Source organism: Gekko japonicus, unplaced genomic scaffold (genome assembly GCF_001447785.1).
Source record: "Gekko japonicus isolate JY-2015 unplaced genomic scaffold, Gekko_japonicus_V1.1 scaffold1469, whole genome shotgun sequence".
Lineage (NCBI taxonomy): Eukaryota > Metazoa > Chordata > Lepidosauria > Squamata > Gekkonidae > Gekko > Gekko japonicus.
In genome coordinates, this window is record NW_015163133.1 from 228,882 (window position 1) to 247,528 (window position 18,647).

General features: G+C 48.5%; 2 protein-coding genes across 3 annotated transcripts in view; one reads left to right on the top strand and one right to left on the bottom strand.

Annotated features, from left to right (window-relative positions):
• Positions 1 to 12,176, top strand: part of IMMT (inner membrane mitochondrial protein) — a 28,368-nt gene extending 16,192 nt beyond the window's left edge. For both annotated transcript variants that reach the window (XM_015406952.1, XM_015406953.1), the window contains exons 11-14: positions 1,242 to 1,465; positions 5,868 to 5,999; positions 6,529 to 6,658; positions 11,158 to 12,176. In XM_015406952.1, the coding sequence (XP_015262438.1) occupies positions 1,242 to 1,465; positions 5,868 to 5,999; positions 6,529 to 6,658; positions 11,158 to 11,765 (1,094 nt within the window). In that variant the 3' untranslated portion in view covers positions 11,766 to 12,176. The remainder of the gene's footprint in view (positions 1 to 1,241; positions 1,466 to 5,867; positions 6,000 to 6,528; positions 6,659 to 11,157) is intronic.
• Positions 12,177 to 13,107: 931 nt separating this feature from the next.
• Positions 13,108 to 18,647, bottom strand: part of PTCD3 (pentatricopeptide repeat domain 3) — a 64,463-nt gene continuing 58,923 nt past the window's right edge. Inside the window, exons 23-24 of the mRNA XM_015406946.1 lie at positions 15,845 to 16,003; positions 13,108 to 15,283 (exon numbers count right to left, since the gene is read on the bottom strand). Coding sequence (XP_015262432.1) covers positions 15,235 to 15,283; positions 15,845 to 16,003 — 208 coding nt within the window. The 3' untranslated portion in view covers positions 13,108 to 15,234. The remainder of the gene's footprint in view (positions 15,284 to 15,844; positions 16,004 to 18,647) is intronic.

Sequence of the window (18,647 nt, forward strand, 5' to 3'; positions counted from 1 at the left end):
GATTCAAATAAAGAGGATTTAAATTGGCCTCCCGATGGCTTTCAAGGAGGATTCATGGGAAACAGGCCCATCGTTGGCTATTGGTCATGGTGACCAAAGGGACCCCGTTGTCTGTTGCGGTTGAGTTCGGATATCAGGGCTGGGGGGCAACAGGGTCCGCGGGGGTCCTGCCCTCTGTGACTTGCCTTCCGGCGGTATTTCAGTGGCTGCTGTGAAGCAGGATGGCGGACTGGATCATCTGACCCAGCGGGATGGCTGTTGTGATTGGCAGCCTGTTTTTGGCTACACATCAGTACTTGATTGAACACACGTGAAGCTGAATTAGGCCATCAGGGTCACGGTTGTCTACTGAGGCCCCGGTCACACTAGCGGGAAAAGCCGCGGCAGAAGTGCGGCTTTTTAGGGGTGCAGCAAATTGAAGCACGGCATCGGGATCAGACAGATCCCCCGAGCCGCATTTGCTCCCCACCACAATCACATGCCGAGGGGGAAGCGATGGGACGGAGGGCAAGGTGAGGCAGCTGCGCAGTTGTGCGCATGCGTGGTGTGGCAGGACCTCACATACCACAGGATACGGGCGCGTCAGCGATCACACGGCCACCCGTGCTGCACGTTTCCAAGTAGGTAGTAGTGTTTTGCTGGTATCTTTTAAATCCGCGTTTTCGGCCGGAAGGTTGAGGGTGCAGGCACGATGCTTGCCAGATGTTGGCATCTGATCGCGCCGGTTTAATCCGCCCTCAACCCGTCCGTTTCGCGGGGCAAATCCTCCCGTGTGACCGGGGGCTCAGACTGGCAGCGTCTCTCCAGTGTCTCAGGCTGGGGTCTTCTACATCACCTACCCTTAACTGGAGGTGCTGCCAGGGATTGAACCTGGGACCTTCTGCATGCCAAGCAGAGGCTCTGCCACTAAGCCACGGCCTTGCACATGAAGCCACCTTCAGACCGTTGGTCCATCGAGGTCAGTACTGTCTGCTCAGACTGGCAGCGGCTCTCCAGGGTCTCGGGCAGAGGAAGGTCTTTCTCGTTACCTGCTACCCGACCCTTAACTGGAGCTAGCAGGGATTGACCCTGGGACCTTCTGCATGCAAAGCCGATGCTCTGCCAGTGAGCCACAGCCCTTGCTGTATTCTGAATGCAGAGGAATCTGGCAACATTTTGCACTTTTTGGAGTACTCAAATGCCAGGTCTACTTGTGTGGGTCTATATTAGGCCAGTCGTGTCTAACTGTTTGCTCTCCTCAGCGGATGGCCTGACCATCGAAGACTTGAACTCTCTCATTGCCCATGCCCATCGACGCATTGACCAGCTCAATAAGGATCTGGCAGAGCAGAAAGTCCGAGAGAAGCAGCACATAGAGGCAGCTCTGGAAAAGCAGACCCTGGAGGACAAACGGGCTTTTGAGTCCGCTGTGACCAAAGCCCTGGAACACCACAAGACTGAGATCCAAATGGAGCAAGAGAAGAAGGTGACGGGTGCAGTTAAGCATTCTCTCGGTGTGGGGCATGGGGTGGAGGGAGAGGGACAGGAAAACCAGTCTCTGGATTTTAATCCCTAGTTGACTAGCAGTAGGTGGGCAGAGGTGCTGGTTGTTGGTCCTACAGTAACAAGAACCTTTCCAGTTACTGGCTCTGTCTTAAGAAGGCTGGCATTGTTCATGGGTGCCGTGCTGAAGCTGTCCTTCAGCCCTTTCCTGTTGTGGTATTTATTTTGTGATCCTAAAATGGGCCAGCTGAGGCACCCTGGGAGGCCTGTAGCCAGGGAAGTGCCTTGAGACTGTTGGCCCTTCCATCCTGGTAGTGTGTCTGGGGTGGATAACCCCCAAGGTCATCTTCCTCCCATACCCCCAACCTGTTTGCTGGCATGCCAGCATGTGTACGGTGTGTTTGGCCCTGGGGCTGGAAAGGTCCTTTCTTCAGTGTACAGCCTGAAAGGCCCCCTTTTCTTTGTAAAGATGGAATGTTGTAATCAAGCAACACAATTGTTCTTGAATTATACTGTGATATTTTTACTGGGGGCATAGACTAGCAAGTCACCGCAAGAGCCATCCGCTGATCAATTTGAGTGGCAGATTACAAAGTCCGGCAGTGCAGTATTACAGTAAACATTATTATAAACATTGTAATAAGATTATAATCAGATTTACTCTGGTTTTAGGCCTAGTAAATGACCTGATCTCTGCAATTCACTCCATACTATAAGCATCAAAGTATATGGATATTTTGCCTTCCATTTTATGAATAATACTGATTTGTTGTTCTTTGTCTCTGGTAGAAGTTATTTACTTTTGGGGGGTGGGGTTGATGTCACCAGGGCAGATACGTGACAAAAGAGAAGGGACAGATTAGAACCGAAAACAAAAATGGAAAGAGAAAGCACTTTCTTTTTTTTTTTTTTAAAGCAAAAGCTTATCTTGGATCCCGACTGGCCAAAGGTCCTTATTTAAGGCCATAAGCATTGTTATCTAAAAATGAGCAATGTAGATAATATTTTATTTCATTGTTGTGGCTTCTGGGCAGGCACACATTGGGACTGCATCTGTACGATTTTCAGAGCTTTCTAGTAGACTAGGAGCGCCCCTCTTCCCTCTGGCACCTTCCTGCAAAAACCACCCCATGACCAGGAGGAAGGGCACGACTCCCTCCATTCCCTTTTTGCTCCTGCAAAGAGAAGTTCTCCATTGCCGCCTCCTGTTTTTCCTCACCTCATTTTTAAGACTGAGGCTTGTTTCTATCAGAAGTTAGAAGAAATGTTTTTGACTTTCCACTTTGTCATTACAGCTCAAAAGGGGCCTTCTGGATTGTGTGGACTGTGTCTTTAAGGTGGTGCTGATAAATGCCCATTCTTTGTGCCTTATCTGCCTGGGGGATCACACAACAGAGTGGCCTGCTGTTGCTGTCCCCAAGTGACCCCTAAAGGCATGATTTGATAGAGCTGGATTCAAAGGGGCTTTTTTTCAGAGGCTTTTGCTGGGCGCCAGCCTGCATAAAGGCATCCCCCCCCCCCCCCCCCGCCGGGTGAGGTGCAGTGTGACAGAGCCTCAGATCCAGCATGGCTCGTTTCAAAGGCCTTGGCTGCATGCCAGCCTGAATGAAGGCACCTTCCCCCTCCCTGGTGAGGTGTGGTCTGGCAGAGGCTCAGATCCAGCATGGCTCTTTTCAGAGGCTTTGGCTGAGTGCCAGTCTGAATGAAGGCACCTTCCCCCTTCTGGTCTGTGTCAGCTTGGTGTTGCCTCACAGAGCCTTTGATTCAGAACAGCTTTCCCCTGAGGTTTTGGCCGTGTCCTGCCTGATGGGAGGAATCCCTTGTCCTCCCTGGCTGGCCTCAGTTCAGATCCAGAAGGCAGGAGGGGTGGCCTGACCTGACCTGACCTGACAGATGCTGCTGGGCGGGAGGAACCCTTCCCAGTCCCTGGCTGCTCTGCATTCTCAGACAGAAGCCTGGAGATGTGGGTCTCTTTTAAAGGCCTCTCTGTGCACCTGCCTGACTGAAGGAACCCTTTCCTGGCTGCCTTGAGTTTCAAGGTGAAACCCCTGGAGTTGTGGGTCAACAGAGCCTTGCAATTCTTAATGGCCTTGTGTAAAAGGGTATTGGAGTATCCTATATCATCTAGACTATTTTTCTGTTATTGCCGGTACTGCAAACTACATTTAAAGGTATAGGACATGCAGGAGAAAATAGTCCTCCATAGATGACCATAATCATTGGCTTTTTTGCTTAGGAGAACAACATCTAGCAGAAATTGCCAGCACTCTTATTTCATGGGACTGGCTCTTCTGTAATAGGTGCTCTGGGACTTAAGGCTACTGTGACGACCTCTTATTTGGGGAGGTCTGGTTTGCCTTTAAAAGTTCTTATGTTTTTACTCTGTAGGGTATTTTCGCCGCCACCAGGGAAATTTAAGGCTTTCCCAGCTTCTTACTATAATATATTTCTTCTTCTGGTTTGGTAATGTGGCCCAGGGTCTAGGCATTCATGAAGGACTATGTGTTATTTCCTGAGGAATTTCGTTCAGAACTGTTATCTTAAATAAAAGTAGATTTATTTGCCGTTTCACACACTTTTCTCTTCACTGACAGGGCTCTGGGCATGTCACTATGTAACAATAGTTTCCTTTAGCCATATATGGTCACTGTTTCTTTATGCTTTAACTTTTCTTAACACACACCAGACTTCTCTCTTATGTTTCACACAGGAACCGTCTCACACAGAGACCTCAGGACAAAACTAATATATTAACTGCTTTTGTACAGCACTCTCTGCTGTCTGACTAACTGTTTACTCCGAACTAAGCAACCCACACAGGGAAGCCTCTTCTTATCTGTTTAACTGTATAACTCCGAACTAAGCAACCCACACAGGGAAGCCTCTTCTTATCTGTTTAACTGTACTGTTTAACTGTATATCTCAACTCTGTAACTCAGAACTCTCTGTCATCCTTAACTGTTACTCTTGACTGACATATCTGTTCATCCACACAGCATTCATTCCAAAACCCCTCCCCCTCTCTGTCACTCACCAATCATACAACTTGCCTATTTCAGCATTCTAGATTGTCCCACACAGCCATGCCAACCAACTTTTAAACACACACACACACAGTAAAACATGGAATCGTTACAGCTACATTTTGGTAATGGAAAGCTCTTTCCATGGAGTTGATGGCCACGCCCTCCCAGTCCCTCCTCCTTTTGAGCCCTGGTGCAGCCCTTGGATCTGACCGTCTTTTCCCTCAGGATTGGCTTCTTTAATCATTTCCCAGGGAGGGCATGCAGGACTTGACGTGAGCCCTGTTTCCTCAGTGCCTGCCACAACGAGTACGGTGACAGATGGGGATGGGTACCCATTATGGGAGCAGCTCTGCAAACCGTGGGCCACGTCAGAGCCGTCACTCAGCATCAGATTCCAAGGTGCTCTGGGCTTTTTACCCTGTCCTGAAGAAGACCCTTAAAAGAGTGCCTCCTGGCCATTGGCCCAGCCATAATGGCCACTGAGGATCGAGGGCCCTCCGGTTCAAAAAAGTCAGTGATGTTCTCCTGAATGCCATAAAGCAATCTAATAGGCTCTCTTACGCTGTAAACACATCTCAACATGATATGAACTCCTGGTACAAGCAGTCCTAGACTGTGTGGCTCATCTTCATTCTTTTTTTTTTTTAATGATCTATTTATTGTTTTTAGACAAACCTACACAAAAAGGGACATATAAATATTTGATATTTAAGCACATCATAACATTCCAATCTGGATTAATATCTTAATTATAAATTCTCCAATCAAAATTAGGATTACTTATACATTTATTGCCATTTCCTATTATCCTTTTCTAGTCCAATATCTTATATCACGTATTACAAGATCCTATAAATTACCTTAACAACAAAGTTTATAGTAGATTTAATTTACAATTCATATAGTATCAAAACTGTTACTACTAAACAAGCTTCACTTTAATGATGCCATTCTACTTGTTTAAGTAATTTCTTATTCCCTATTTGAACTGCTACAAAGATAACAATTTAAATTCATTCTATTTCTAACCATCAAAAGCAACAAACAAGACTTTATGTCTACGTCTTAATTTCCATCTTCATTCTAACAGATTGGCACTTTCATCTTGAAGTGGAGCTATTAGAGCACATTGCTTATATAAAACATTATTTGGTGTGTTTTTTTTCAGCCCTCTTGGCTGTTTTACCTAGATTAATAATCCAAGTTGGTGCTTCCTGTTAACTGTTTGGGGATAGGAGCCCACCTCATAAGTATGGTTGCTGTCAGAGCTGGAAAGTCTGCCATCTCTTTGTGTACCATTTGTGGGTAGCACTGTGGGTCAAAATAAAGGCATAACTTTTGATGTCTTCTTTTTGCCAGATTGAAGAAGTCCGGGAAATTATGGAGAGTGAAATGAGGACTCAGCTCCGCCGACAAGCTGCAGCTCACACTGATCATCTGGGAGATGTTCTCAAAATCAAAGAGCAAGAACTCAAGCTGGAGTTTGACAAGGTGGGGGAAAACAGTCGTCCTGCGAAGGACCCATGGCCTTAAATCAGCATTCTTCCTCAGATAGTCTTAACAGTTCTTTCCTGAAAGTTCAGTCCTAAACCATGGTTACTTTTGTGTCAGATAAATCTCATTGGCTGCGGCTGAACTTGCTTTTATGTAAAGGGACTTTTGGTTGCAGCAGTGATCTTTGTATTTATCTCCATTGAGCGTAGCTTAACTGATTTTCAAGGGCATGGTTAGAGGTTGGTCACTGCCTTTGGGCCTCCTCTGGGAGCAGCCAATAGCAGATGTGCTTCCCTCTGTTAGGAGAGGTTATTTGAGCTATCTAGATGATCCGTAATTGCTTTCTCATGTTGCTGGAGAACAAAAGGTTGCCTGAAGTTTGTGTTGTCCCCTCTCTTCCCACCCTCTGTCCATCAGGAACCAAAAATGCAGCTTCCAAAATGGCTCTTTTTTCTTTCTTTTTTCTGCTATTCAGTTGTAGTACCCTGCTAACAGCTTTGGATTTTTGTTGGTTTGTTTGTTCTAGGACCTGTCAGAAAAGCTCAGCGATCAAGAAGTGCAGTATAAGCGCCTCGTTCAGGAGCAGCTGGACAACTTCACTCTGGACATCAACACAGCCTACGCCAAGCTACGCGGGATTGAACAGGCCGTGGAAAGTGAGTGTGGGGAAATAGCACTGAGCCTGTGTCGGGTGCACTCAAAAGTTTGGAGCACTTCGTGTGCATTAGCTTGTTTCAGTCCTACTCACAATACAGTAGGGTACCAGACTGCCGTTCACTGTGTCGGGGTGATGCCGGGAGTGATGACTTACTTAAGAACAGCTACATGAGAATACGAGGCTCACGGACCATCTAGTCCAGCATGCTGCCTCCGACCACAAAATCTTTCTGGAAGATCTGTAGGGAACACACAGAAGGAAAAACCTCCCCCAGTCACTTCAGCAACAGGCGTTCACTTCTTTTTACCTATTTATTTACATTTATCCACAAAATTAATAATCCCTCTTTCTGTCCTTGAAAAGGCCCCCAAGGGGGCTAAGAATTGAAAACATCTATAACACGATTACATTAGGAAACCCTCCTGCACCCTGGACAGGACAGGCCAGCCCGATCTTGTCAGATCTCGGAAGCTCAGCAGGGCCGACTCAAGTACCTGGATGGGAGACCTCCTTGGAATGCCAGCAGTTGGGAGGTGGGGGCAGGCTGTATTCAGCCATCTCTCTGAATATCTTCTCGGTCTCCAGTATTGGACAGTCACCAGAGGCAATGTTCCCTCTAAGATGTGGAGTCTTGTGAGCAAAATTTCTGCTTTGTGAGCTACTGGCATTAAAGTTGTGAGTGAGCCATTTGGTTTCTGCATAAAGTAGTTTGCTCTGGAGCCGTCTTTCCTGAGCTGAGATAAAAATGTGTGAGCTGGAGGCTAAAAAACTGTGAGCTAGCTCACACTAACTCAGCTTAGAGGGAACACTGACCAGAGGTCGCCATGACTTCCAGGTGCACGCGCACGCACACGCACGTATGAAAAGAAAAAGAGATCAGCATCATTAGAACAACTTTAAAAATAGTTTAAAAATGGACTTAAAATACATGCAAAACAGTTAAAATATTTACAAAACATGAAGCCATAGGGGTTAGGCAGGGAGGGGCAGTGGAAGGCATGCCAAGGAAAACAAACCCACCAGCAGAAGATGGCACCAGTAGGAGGCAGGCGGGTGTCCCGGAGGAACCTTTTGGCGCCAGGACGTGGAGGGCCCCCTTCCCCCTTCACTCCGGGGGTGCGCCTGCCTTTAAGTGCCTTCGGGTCATTTTGACTTATGGCGACCCTACGAACAACTGACCTCCAGAATCTCCTAACAGCTTTGCTTGGGTCTCGCAAAGTTGCTGCCCACCTAATCTGGGAAGGTGGGTGCAGCCAAAGCAGGGCCTCTGACAACGACTGTATTTTTGTCTCGAGATGGTTTTTAAGTAGTGGATAGATGACCCTGTGCTGATGACCTTGGTGCCCTGGGTTAGTGACTGACTTATCGTATGTGGTCCTGATAGGACTTTAGCAGCCAGGACTGGCAAAGGTCCAGTGCCCATGCGGTGGCCTCGACAGGCCCCCGGATCTTGTCAGTATCCATCACAGTAACGGGGTCAAAATGGTCCATAATCAGACCAGACGACTGGGCCAGTCTCACAGGCAGGGTCCAGGTCATAGTGCAGTTGTGTTATTGTTATCAGCAAGGAACCTTGCAAAAGTGTCACAGTTCCTGAGTCAGTACCTCAGTACGTGATGAAATGCCTTAAACAGCTGGGAAAGCCGTGAGCCAACTGAGGCAAGGGCTGCAGAAAAATAAGATTTCTTTGTTGCTGTCATCACTAGAGATTCGTTGTGAGTTTTCTGCCAGCGCCTTCCCAGGTGTCTCTTGGCCCTCTTTAGGCCACCCAGATCTGCAGCAAGCCGGGGGGGGGGGGGTGCTGCTTTCCCCCCAGGGGCGGCGGGAGGGGCGGATGAGCGACCTTGTCCGCGGCTCCGAGGAGCTCCACATCCCCAGCTGCCCCTGCAGCCTCAGCAGGGCAGGGGTTCGGACTTGCTCTGGGAGATCCGGGGATTCCACAGTGTGGCCTTTTTAATATGTTGGGCCCATCGAGAGAGGTCCAGGACAGTCCAAGAGGCCATGGAACCTTGGGCTGGTTCTGGAGAGGAGCACGGCATGAATGCGGAGGCCACCCGGAATCCTTGTTCTCAGTGCCGCATGATCGGAGAGGGCCCCTGCCTGCTCAGGAACCCCACAACGCAGGGCTCGCCAGGAAGACCGCCCCAGGAGCAAGCCTTTGAGAGCCCCCAGAGGAATGACAGCTATCCCAGGATACCAAAACTGACCTCATGTCAGTCATTGCGACAACAGGCCTCTGCTCACTTCCCCCCCTCCCCCAGCACAGGCTTTGGGCCCCTCCCAACACACTAGTCTAAACACAAAACGAAGATGGAATGGAAATGTTTCTTCATTTAAAGGAGGACCTCGGTAGTAGAATACCCTGGCCTCCTTTGGGGAACCATTTTTTCTCCTGCTACCACATGTGCTCCCTCCCTTTCATGCACGATCAAAAGACCAAAGCTGTCGTTTTTTGTGAAGGTGCCCCATTATGCCATTTGCCTTGGTCTGTGACCAGCCTTTCAACTGATCAGGTGAACACCTTCCACTATCTCGGTGTCCTCTTTTGTTATAATGTGTCCTGGACACAACTGCTGCTAAGAAGTTAGCATCAGTACACTCATCAGCTCTCCTAAGATTCATTTGGCCCTCAGGAGTAATTCTGTACCTGCCACTATCGAGGTTTTCAGGCAAAGGTAGTTCACATGGTGAACTGTTGACCTGCAGCCAGAGTCTGCCAATGTGTATCTCTTGTCCAGCCATTCATTTGGGATTTGCTGAACCATTCCTGGAGGCCAAAACTTGGGTAGCAACATTCAGACTGAGAATTTTCCTGTTCTTTTGAGGGGTGCCAGCTACACTGGTTTCCAAAGCTCATCGCTAGGTTGGGCTTTTCCTTTCACTTTTTAACCAAATGGAATGCCCCTCTGCATGCAAGTAGATTACGTCCCGCATGCTCAGTAAAACGGTGCACTGGCTGCAGAGCCCAAAGGGATGTTTCCTATATTATTTGGGTCTCTCCACCCCAAAGACTCTATAGCTCCTTACTGTAAGTTTTTAATAGTTCTCAAATACAGAACACGATTCTGTAAGGCAAGACTAAGTGTCTTGCCACTAGGGGAAGTATCAGGTAAATTCACAGGGATTCCATTCTCTGAGCGGGTTTGGGGCTTTAGACACTATTTGGCATTTTTTCATTGATTGCAACTAATACAACAGTGCCCGTGACAAGTGGATTACAGTTTACATCCAAAAATGTAGCCCTGCCATGAAGCAGGAGACTGGAGCTAAGCTATTAGCTGACACTGACCCAAATGTGACTCTCACAGTTGCAATTTTTTTGTCTATGGCATTTAATGGTATTACTTTTTAATGTAAATCTTTTACTCATGATACTGTACCTTTGCGTTTCCCCTTGTTTGCCTGTATATTTGCCTGTAATTTGGCTGAGTTCTCCAGACTCCCCTTCCTGAACATAGGAGCTGTGGCAGGGGTACCTGCCCCCCCCTTTCCACAGTGAACAGAGAAGCAAAAAATGTCATTCAGCTTCTCAGCCTTCTTCCTTTGTCACCCAACGGCCCTGCTGCTTCCCTGACTGGTTTCCTGCTCTGGAGATATTTAAAGAAATGCTTATTGTTTGTCTTGGTGCTTTTAGCGACCCACTCCTCAAATTCTCTTGTGTGCCAGAGCCTGTGGCCAGTGTTCCCTCTAAGCTGAGTGTGTGAGCTAGCTCACAGTTTTTTAGCCTCCAGCTCACACATTTTGGTCTTAGCTCAGGAAAGATGGCTCCAGAGCAAACTAATTTTATGCAGCAGCCAAACTACCTGCTCACAACTTTAATGCCAGTAGCTCACAAAGTAGAATTTCTGCTCACAGGACTCCACAGGTTAGAGGGAACATTGCCGCCCCTCCTGTTTAATTCACTGGGGCGGACCGTCCACTTTTTAAAAGAAGCCTCTTTACTTTTTATAGCTTCCTTGACTTGCACTGTTAACCACGCAGGCCTTCTTTTAGACTGGGCAGTGCCTTTCCTAACCAATGGAATACATTTACTACTCCCCTCATTTATGTAAATGTTAACAGTTTTGGACTTTAGGGGTAACTTTCCATTGGCCTGAATGCTGATCTTGAGAGCATCTCATTTCTGCAGCATGACTCGAGCATGTTTACCCAGTCTGTGTGAGGCTGGTTGAAGTCTCCCAGCATAATTGCATTCTCTGCTTTAGTCACTTCCCCCATTTCCTTCTCCATCTCAAGATCAGCCTCAAGGGTTTGATCGGGGGGGGGGGGGGAAGGTCACCTCAGGGCCCAGAGTGTTTCCACCCGTACCGCTTCTGTTGGGGGGTTAATTCCCCCGATGTTTTCGAACTTTGCTGAGTCTGTGCCCTCTTTGGCACACAACGGAACACCTCCCCCCAACCCGCCCCTCCCTGCCCAGCCAGATTAACAGCTGTGAATATGAAGTGCATTTGCTTTGGGTTCTTCACTTTTCCCACCTTTAAGCTTTATGGGTTGCAGGCCATGCGGTTGCTGAGGAAGAAGCCAGGAAGGCTCATCAGTTGTGGCTCTCCGTCGAAGCACTGAAGCAGAGCCTGAAGACGGCTTCTGGAGACAGCCCCACCGAGCCGCTGGAAGGTGCCGTGAACGCCATCCGAGCCAGTTGTTCAGAGAACACGTTCACCCAGGCCTTAACGGCTGCCCTCCCGCCAGAATCGCTCAGCCGGGGGGTGTACACGGAAGAGGCGCTGAGGGCTCGCTTCCAAACCGTCCAGAAACTAGCAAAGAGGGTCGCCATGATAGATGAAACAAAAAACAGCCTGTATCAGTACCTGCTGTCCTACCTGCAGTCCCTCCTCTTGGTTTACCCTCAGCAGCAGAAGCCGCCCGCTGAGCTCAGGCCTGAAGACTTGGGCACCTTTAAGCTGCTCTCCTATGCATCCTACTGCATTGAGCACGGAGACCTGGAATTGGCGGCCAAGTTTGTCAATCAACTGAAAGGGGAGTCTAGGAGAGTAGCGCTGGACTGGCTAAATGAAGCTCGAATGACCTTGGAGACAAAACAGGTGGTGGATATCCTGACTGCCTACGCCAGTGCAGTGGGCTTGGGGACCACTCAGGTGGACTGATGAAGAACAACGTCTTCAGAAACAGATAGAAAATCGCCAGCTGTGTGGAGACAGAAATGTCAGGTTAGACCTGAAAAGCTTCCACAGCATAACAGGCTAGAAATATAACAACATCCAACAGATGATGTCTCTTTGCACTGTTGTAAATCTCTTGCCACCTGTTGCACTGTAGCCCTTATCAGCCATTTATCATGTCTGGAATGCTGGGGTGGGGAACAATTTCAATGATTTAAATTTCCAGGTATTACTGATTGGGCTTATGATGCAACTGAAATAATGTTTGTAACTCCTATTACTAATTTGCCACTTGGTGCAATTAAATATAATGTGTAAAAATCAGGCTGATGCTTTTTCATTCCTCCTCTGTGAAGCTATACACTCAAAAAGGAGAGAGCCCGAGAACAAGTACTGTCTCTGTGCTGGCAAGATGGCATCCTGGAGCGTACCGGAGGGAGGGAGGGAGGGAGGGGGCGTACGGACGTTTTGGGCTGAAGTTTCTGTGCTCTGTCCCTTTCCCTGTGAGGGGTCATGTGGAGGGAACACTGTTCAGCCTGTGCCCGGGGACCTGTTCGCCGTCGCCGCCGCCTCCTCCTCGGGTGATCAGTAGGGTTATGTTCAAGAAAACGTATTCCGTAAGTAGAACAATGACATTTCAGGTCCTCCAAGTGTTGATATAATTAAACTTTGTATTGAATATACATAAACAAACAATAGCCATCGGAGGCCAAGGAAGTGTCCATATTTAAATTCCAAAATCTGCTAAAAGGGAAAACGAAGTGCTTGGAACACGGGGGCGGGGGTCCCCCCACCCCCTTATTGGACCTGATGGATGTTGTGCTAGTGAGCAGATTTCTCTTATAACCCTCCCCAAATGCATTTGGAGGGATTTAAAGAGTCGTTCAGGCTTTGGAGGCAGCAGGAAGGACAGTCTGGTGGGACAGGCCCTCCTCTCTATTGCATCAGGAGAACAGCAGCAGGAGCAAACTCTATGAAAAAGGCACAGAAAGATGGTTTGGGGCCAAAATTCACGGCATGTGGGCTGCTTCCTGTCACGGCCTATCCCACAGTAATTGGGTGCAAATTTATTTCCACAAAAACCACAGTGGGATAAGCTGAAATAGGACATGGCATCTATGCCTTGCGGGAGGATAGGCAGAAAGAAGTCCTGAAGAGCGCTTAGAGCAGAGTCAAGGAAAGAAGCCCCTCCACCCCGGACCGTTTGGTAAAAGTCTGCAAAACAAACTGTTGACAGGTAAGCAGACACTGTGAGGAACGCGTGGAGCATTAAAGCAGACGGTTTCATGTATGTATGAAGCAGGAAACCAGGCAGGGAAGTTGCCATTAGATGACAAAGTAAGGAGTGGGGACATGCAGAATACGTGTAGCAGTTCTGGTGTGTTTTGTTCCTAATTTCAGGTCTGTGACCTGTTTCCCTGGGGTGAGACACGAATGCTCATCTAGGGGCAGTGTTTTCAAACTCCACGATGGTCTAGGAGGCAGCTTGCAAATTACAAGCGGATGCAGATTACTACAAGGAAACCCCTCTAGGACTTGCTTCCGCTTCTACATGACCAACACTTTGTCCTTTGCCAGCTTTCACAGAGCCTTCCGTTGCCTAGCAGCATTCTGCCCAGACTGGTGCTACCCAGGTTGAAGGAATTGCATCGAGTCCTGCTGACTTAATTCTGCCTCATTCCCCGGCAGCCGACGTCCTTCAGCACGCTTGAAGAAGGGAGGCAAGCAAGGCCACCTGGAGTGGTGAATCCGCTGGCCCTCCCGCTTCATGGTGGGGCCTGGTTTGCCCGAGAGCTCGCAAAGCAGTACTTGGACCTCACGTGCCCCTGGTCCAGGGGGAGGGGGGAGAGGAGGTAGTAGCCAAAGGGTTAGGGGGCCAGCTACTGGTCTGCGTTTGCAATGCTTGGACCTCTGATTCAGGCAGAGGCACCGGATGAATTGTATCAGGTGCTGCTTAATCCTTGGGTGGATTTGACATTGGCTAGATGAAAGGAAGCAGAGCATAGGAACAAATGGACAGTTTTTGTGATGGGAGGGAAGTGAGCTGCAGAGTGCCACTTAATGGGTCCACAGATGGTCTGGAATCGGGGGTGGCCGCCCAGTTTGCATAGGATACCAAATAATACAGAAGGCTCTCTCTCTCTCTAAATGGGACACTGAATTTGTCTCAGCAGGCTTTGCTCTTCAATAAGCTTAATCTCTCTTTAATAAGTTTCTATTAATTTACTGGGAACAAATCTAACTGCCCTGTAATTCCCTGGGTCCCCTATAGAGCCCTTTTGAAAAATTGATGTGATTATTTGCAACTTCCTGGTTCCCTGGCACGGAAGTCAATTTTAAGGATAGGTTTTGTATACTGGGTAGGATTCAAGGTCTCATATCTGAGTTCTTTAAGAACACTTGTGTTTACAATCTGGATGGGGAAATTTACTAGTTTTTGGTTTGCCTAGAAGTCCTAGACCTTCATCTGCCATCTCAATTTGACCCAGTTCTGCCGACATCCTTCTCCAAAACAGCAGCTCCATTCCACAGTGAAAACTGACAGAAAGTGTTCATTTTCTTTGCACTGCCACACCTTCCATCAGTATATTTCCCCCTTTGTTCCTTTGTCCTCCAACAGTCCATCACAGATTTCTAGGAGACAGACTAGTTACAGGTGTAGAGGTCAGGGAGAGAAAGATGGGAAGCTGGTTTGAAAGAAGGCTCACAAAGCATATGCTATTCCCTCCCCCCTATACAGGCAAATGCCACTAACTGTCCAAAGACATGTAATCTTGGCAGGATAATCTCTGCAAAAAGAATTCCAAACTATTTAAGAACTGGCAAAAATATCTTACAGCAGAAAAACAAATGCCGCCTTTAGAATCTACATTCAGATCAAGCACAGCTTACGGACTGCAGACCCCAGCACTCCAGGCAGGGTGGTTGGTGCAAGGGACCCAGGAAAGATTCTGCACCGCTGCAAGATAAACGGGGAGACAGAGAGAGGGATTTCTTGCTGCACGCTGCCAGAAGACCTCCTGCCCCATACAGTCAACGCCCTCTCACTGGCACCAAAGGCGAGGCAGGAAACTGCTCTTCAGTTGTCTCATAGCGTCCTCCTTTTGAGAGGACAGACAGGGCTTTGGGTTGGGAAAAGAACTACATACAGCAGCTGGAAATGGTATTGCACTTTCCAATTTTGTTAACATTTGTGGAAAAAACAGTAGCAATCCTTTACAGTTTCTTTTCTTTTCCAGGGATGTATGTTTAGTTTCTTTTTAAAAAAAGGTAGTGGGGGGATGTCCACAAAGAGGTCAGAGCAACCTTGCTATTCAGTGCATGTTATTAATTCTGCTACGTGCAAAGCGGACCAGAACTGTAGCACCATTCCCATCCGAGGTTCCGCCCCGCAGAGTCTTCCAGCGCAGCCCGTCTCTCTGTCACCACATGGCAGATGGTGAAACAGGATCCTCTATTCACTGCTGTGGCTGCTCACTGCCAGCAGATCATCCAAAGTGTTCCTGCAAAGACAGGTGAGAAGCACGTCAGGGTGGCAGCCTCAGCGCTGGCAGGGAAGCACCAGACTGAGCGTGGCCAAGGCGGCTGGGCGAGACGGACAGGGGCTCACGGACCCCTTTCCTGGGGGAAGTGGGCAGGGCCAGCGGGGGCTCTTGCTCAGCACGGGTTCTGACGGGCTGTGCAGGTTTTTTGGAAGACTGCTCTCGGCTGAGAAGGGCACGCAGACAGGCACGCACTCCTGCTGCTGAGAAGAACAAGGGCTCAGGGTCTCTGGGTTTGTTTGTTTGTTTGTTTAACATAGATCAGACAAAAGAGGGAAAGGAAGTTGCAGTGGGAAAAGCCCCCCAAAGAGGTTCAGAGACCGAGGAGAGGAACTGGACCTGCCGAACAGACAGGATGGAGACTTCGACAGTCCCGGACCTGCCTGATTCCTCGGAGTCCTGTCTGCAGGGCAAGACTCATCCTGCATCCAGGACGAAGGCTGCATCTCTCGACGAACAGCATGTTACAGCAGCATTATTGCTCTGAACGGAAAGAGACCCTCATTCATGATGGAAGCTCACCTTTGTTCTTCAGAGAGTTGGAACTCCTTCTGCACTCTCTCAGCAAGCCTTGAAGTCGATTGTAAACTGAAATCAGCAGCCAACGTCACCAGGTTAAGTGCCTGATCTGGGTCATTGCTTTGCTTAATGCAGTTCAGTACCTCATTCATCACGACGTCACTGCATGAGACAGAAAAAGAACATGACCGATCCAGTGGCATGCAACCCAAAGGTGAACTGAATACCGTCTTCTGCTATGAACAGTGATGACATAAGGACTTCACAACTGCTTTTGACAGTCACTTCAGACCCGTTTTTTGCTTCCAGGGTTCTGAGACTCAAGTGCTGTGTGCCAGCAGGGAAGCCCAGAAGGACTCTGTTCTGAAGGGGCCAGTGGACCCTGGCTGCTAACACTGCCCACTGACTCAGAATTATGCAAAAGAAGCAAAATCCCCTTTGAAAGGAACCAGACACAATCCCAATATTATTTAACTACTTTAAATAAACATGGAAGATTTTAAGGCAGCAAGGTTCATTCCGTCAGGTCCTTATTACAGATTCCTCAACCCAAGAGGATAAATTCTCCAAAAAACCCCAAATAAAGTCCAAAAAATGAATTCTCCACTCATTCCTCAAACACAAGAACTGGCACCCAAACAAGAAAGCACGACAAATCCGAACACATCTGACATCCTCACCACACTAGGTTACAGACTGCAATAATCTCCCCAGTTTCAGTGAGCAACAGGACAATAGAATGAATTGGCCACTTCAGTCTGGCTGAGAGATTTAACATCACCAATCTTTAGTCTAACAGAAGTGGAGGCGGACGATAACCGGGAAATGAATGGCGGGGGGGGGGGGGGCGCTCATGTTATGCCCCTTCCAGGGCATCCTGCTCTCTCTTGTACCATAAAACCGGCCAACATTTTTATACAGCCAATTCTGGATTTTTCCAGTGTTTGGGGTGTGTGTGTGTGTGTGTCCCAGTAAAGAATTCTTTGTGTGTTTATTTATTTTGACATTAAGGGGGAAAAACCAGGTTGCTGAACTGTAACCAATGATCTTCGAGTGTTCATCTGTGCCGTCCCATACATGGGTTCCGCGCCTGCACTCAAACCCGACCCCGGAGAACAGTCTCTGGTTGTTGGCGTATTTTCTTCCCGTGCTCCGGGGAGCAGGCATCGACTGTGCATGCCTGGAGCGGAAAGGGAAACACCCTCCCACTCTGGTTCTTCCAGCCACCGCTGACAAGTCCCAGCAAAAAGGAGTAAACTCGTGAGAGATGCCAGCAGCAGGGAAGGCTGGGTGGGCGCCTCTGACTGCACAGATGACCACTCAAAGATCAGTGTTTATCTTCTTTGTGGTCTCTGTGCAGTCCCACGCGTGGGTGATCAGCGAGCTTCAACACATGGACAGTGGGTGCTGGTAGCACCACAATGCGATACCAATAATAATAAAAAGCAAATAACAGCATTACCTGCAAGGCCTACTTGAACGGTCAGAGGACAGCAGGCATCCATGGAAAACAGATCGCAGCACCGATGGCCCAAAGGACACATCCCACCTGGCTCTAACGTCGAGTGCATCACGTGTCACAACAGTAGTCTGGGAGGACCACGTTGCAGCAGCCCAAATGTCCTCCAGAGGGACACCCTCGAGAAAAGCTGATGACGTGGATGTGGCTCGTGTTGAGTGGGCCGTCAGCAAAACAGGTAAAGGCTGCTTCACCAGCTCATCGCAAAGTGAGACAGCCAAGCTTATCCACCTCGCAAGTCATTGGGGAGAAAGTTTGTGTCCCAGGTGAGGTTTGTCATAAGCTATGAATAAGCGAGGGTCCTTACAAAAGGAAGAAGTCCTGGAAAAATAGCACTCTGCAGACATCTAAGGTACGAGGAACCCTCTGACAATCATCAGTAGGATTAGCGAAAAGCATGGGCAGTACGACAGGTTGAGAAACGTGAAAAGTTGACACCACCTTAGGCAGGAATAGGGGCTTGGCCTGCAGGACCACTTTGTCTTCGTGAAAGATGGCATACGGTGGGTCAGCACGCAAGGCGCGAAGATCCCTTGCTCTCTTAGTAGGCGTGAGGGCTACCAAAAATGCCATCTTCCGAGAGAGAAGATGCAGGGGCATAGTTGTGACAGGCTCAAACAGTTTGCCCATGAGCTGGAGGAGGACGAGGGACAGACAGACTCCACGCTGGAACTACAGGCTTAACAGGAGGGTGCAACTGAGCCCGCTTGCGGGGAGGGTGGGTTACAAATATAATAAATAAATAAATAAACTTCAACATACCCTTCAAGAATGACTTTGAAACATGATGAGAGAAAACAGTTCTACCTTCAACAAAATTATGAAAGGCAGAAATTGCAGACAAATGCACCTTCAATGAAGAATAGTGTAGTCCCAACTCATGAAGAGACCAAAATAGGAGAGGATGACAGGTAGGGGTGCAGTCTGGGGGTCGCATAGGAAATGAAACATCGCCATTTTGCCACAAGTAGCCAGCTTTCAAGCATTCTGAAGAATATGTTGAAACTCAGGTGGAAAGGTCAGGCTGATATCCACCATGTAGTCAGCTTGAAGAGGCTGGGATTGTGATGAAGGACCCGGGCTTGGTGTTGGGAAAGAAGGTCCAACACTGGTGTAAGATCTCGGTACATGGCACAAAACAGTTGTAGAAGACTCACAAACCAAGGTTGTCTTGGCCACCAAGGTGTTATCAGGATGCAGTCCGAGTGGTCTTGACCGAGCTACTGAAGTGTCCTGATGATAAGTGGAAATTGGGGGGGGGGGGGGGGGAGAAGGGGAGAACCCACT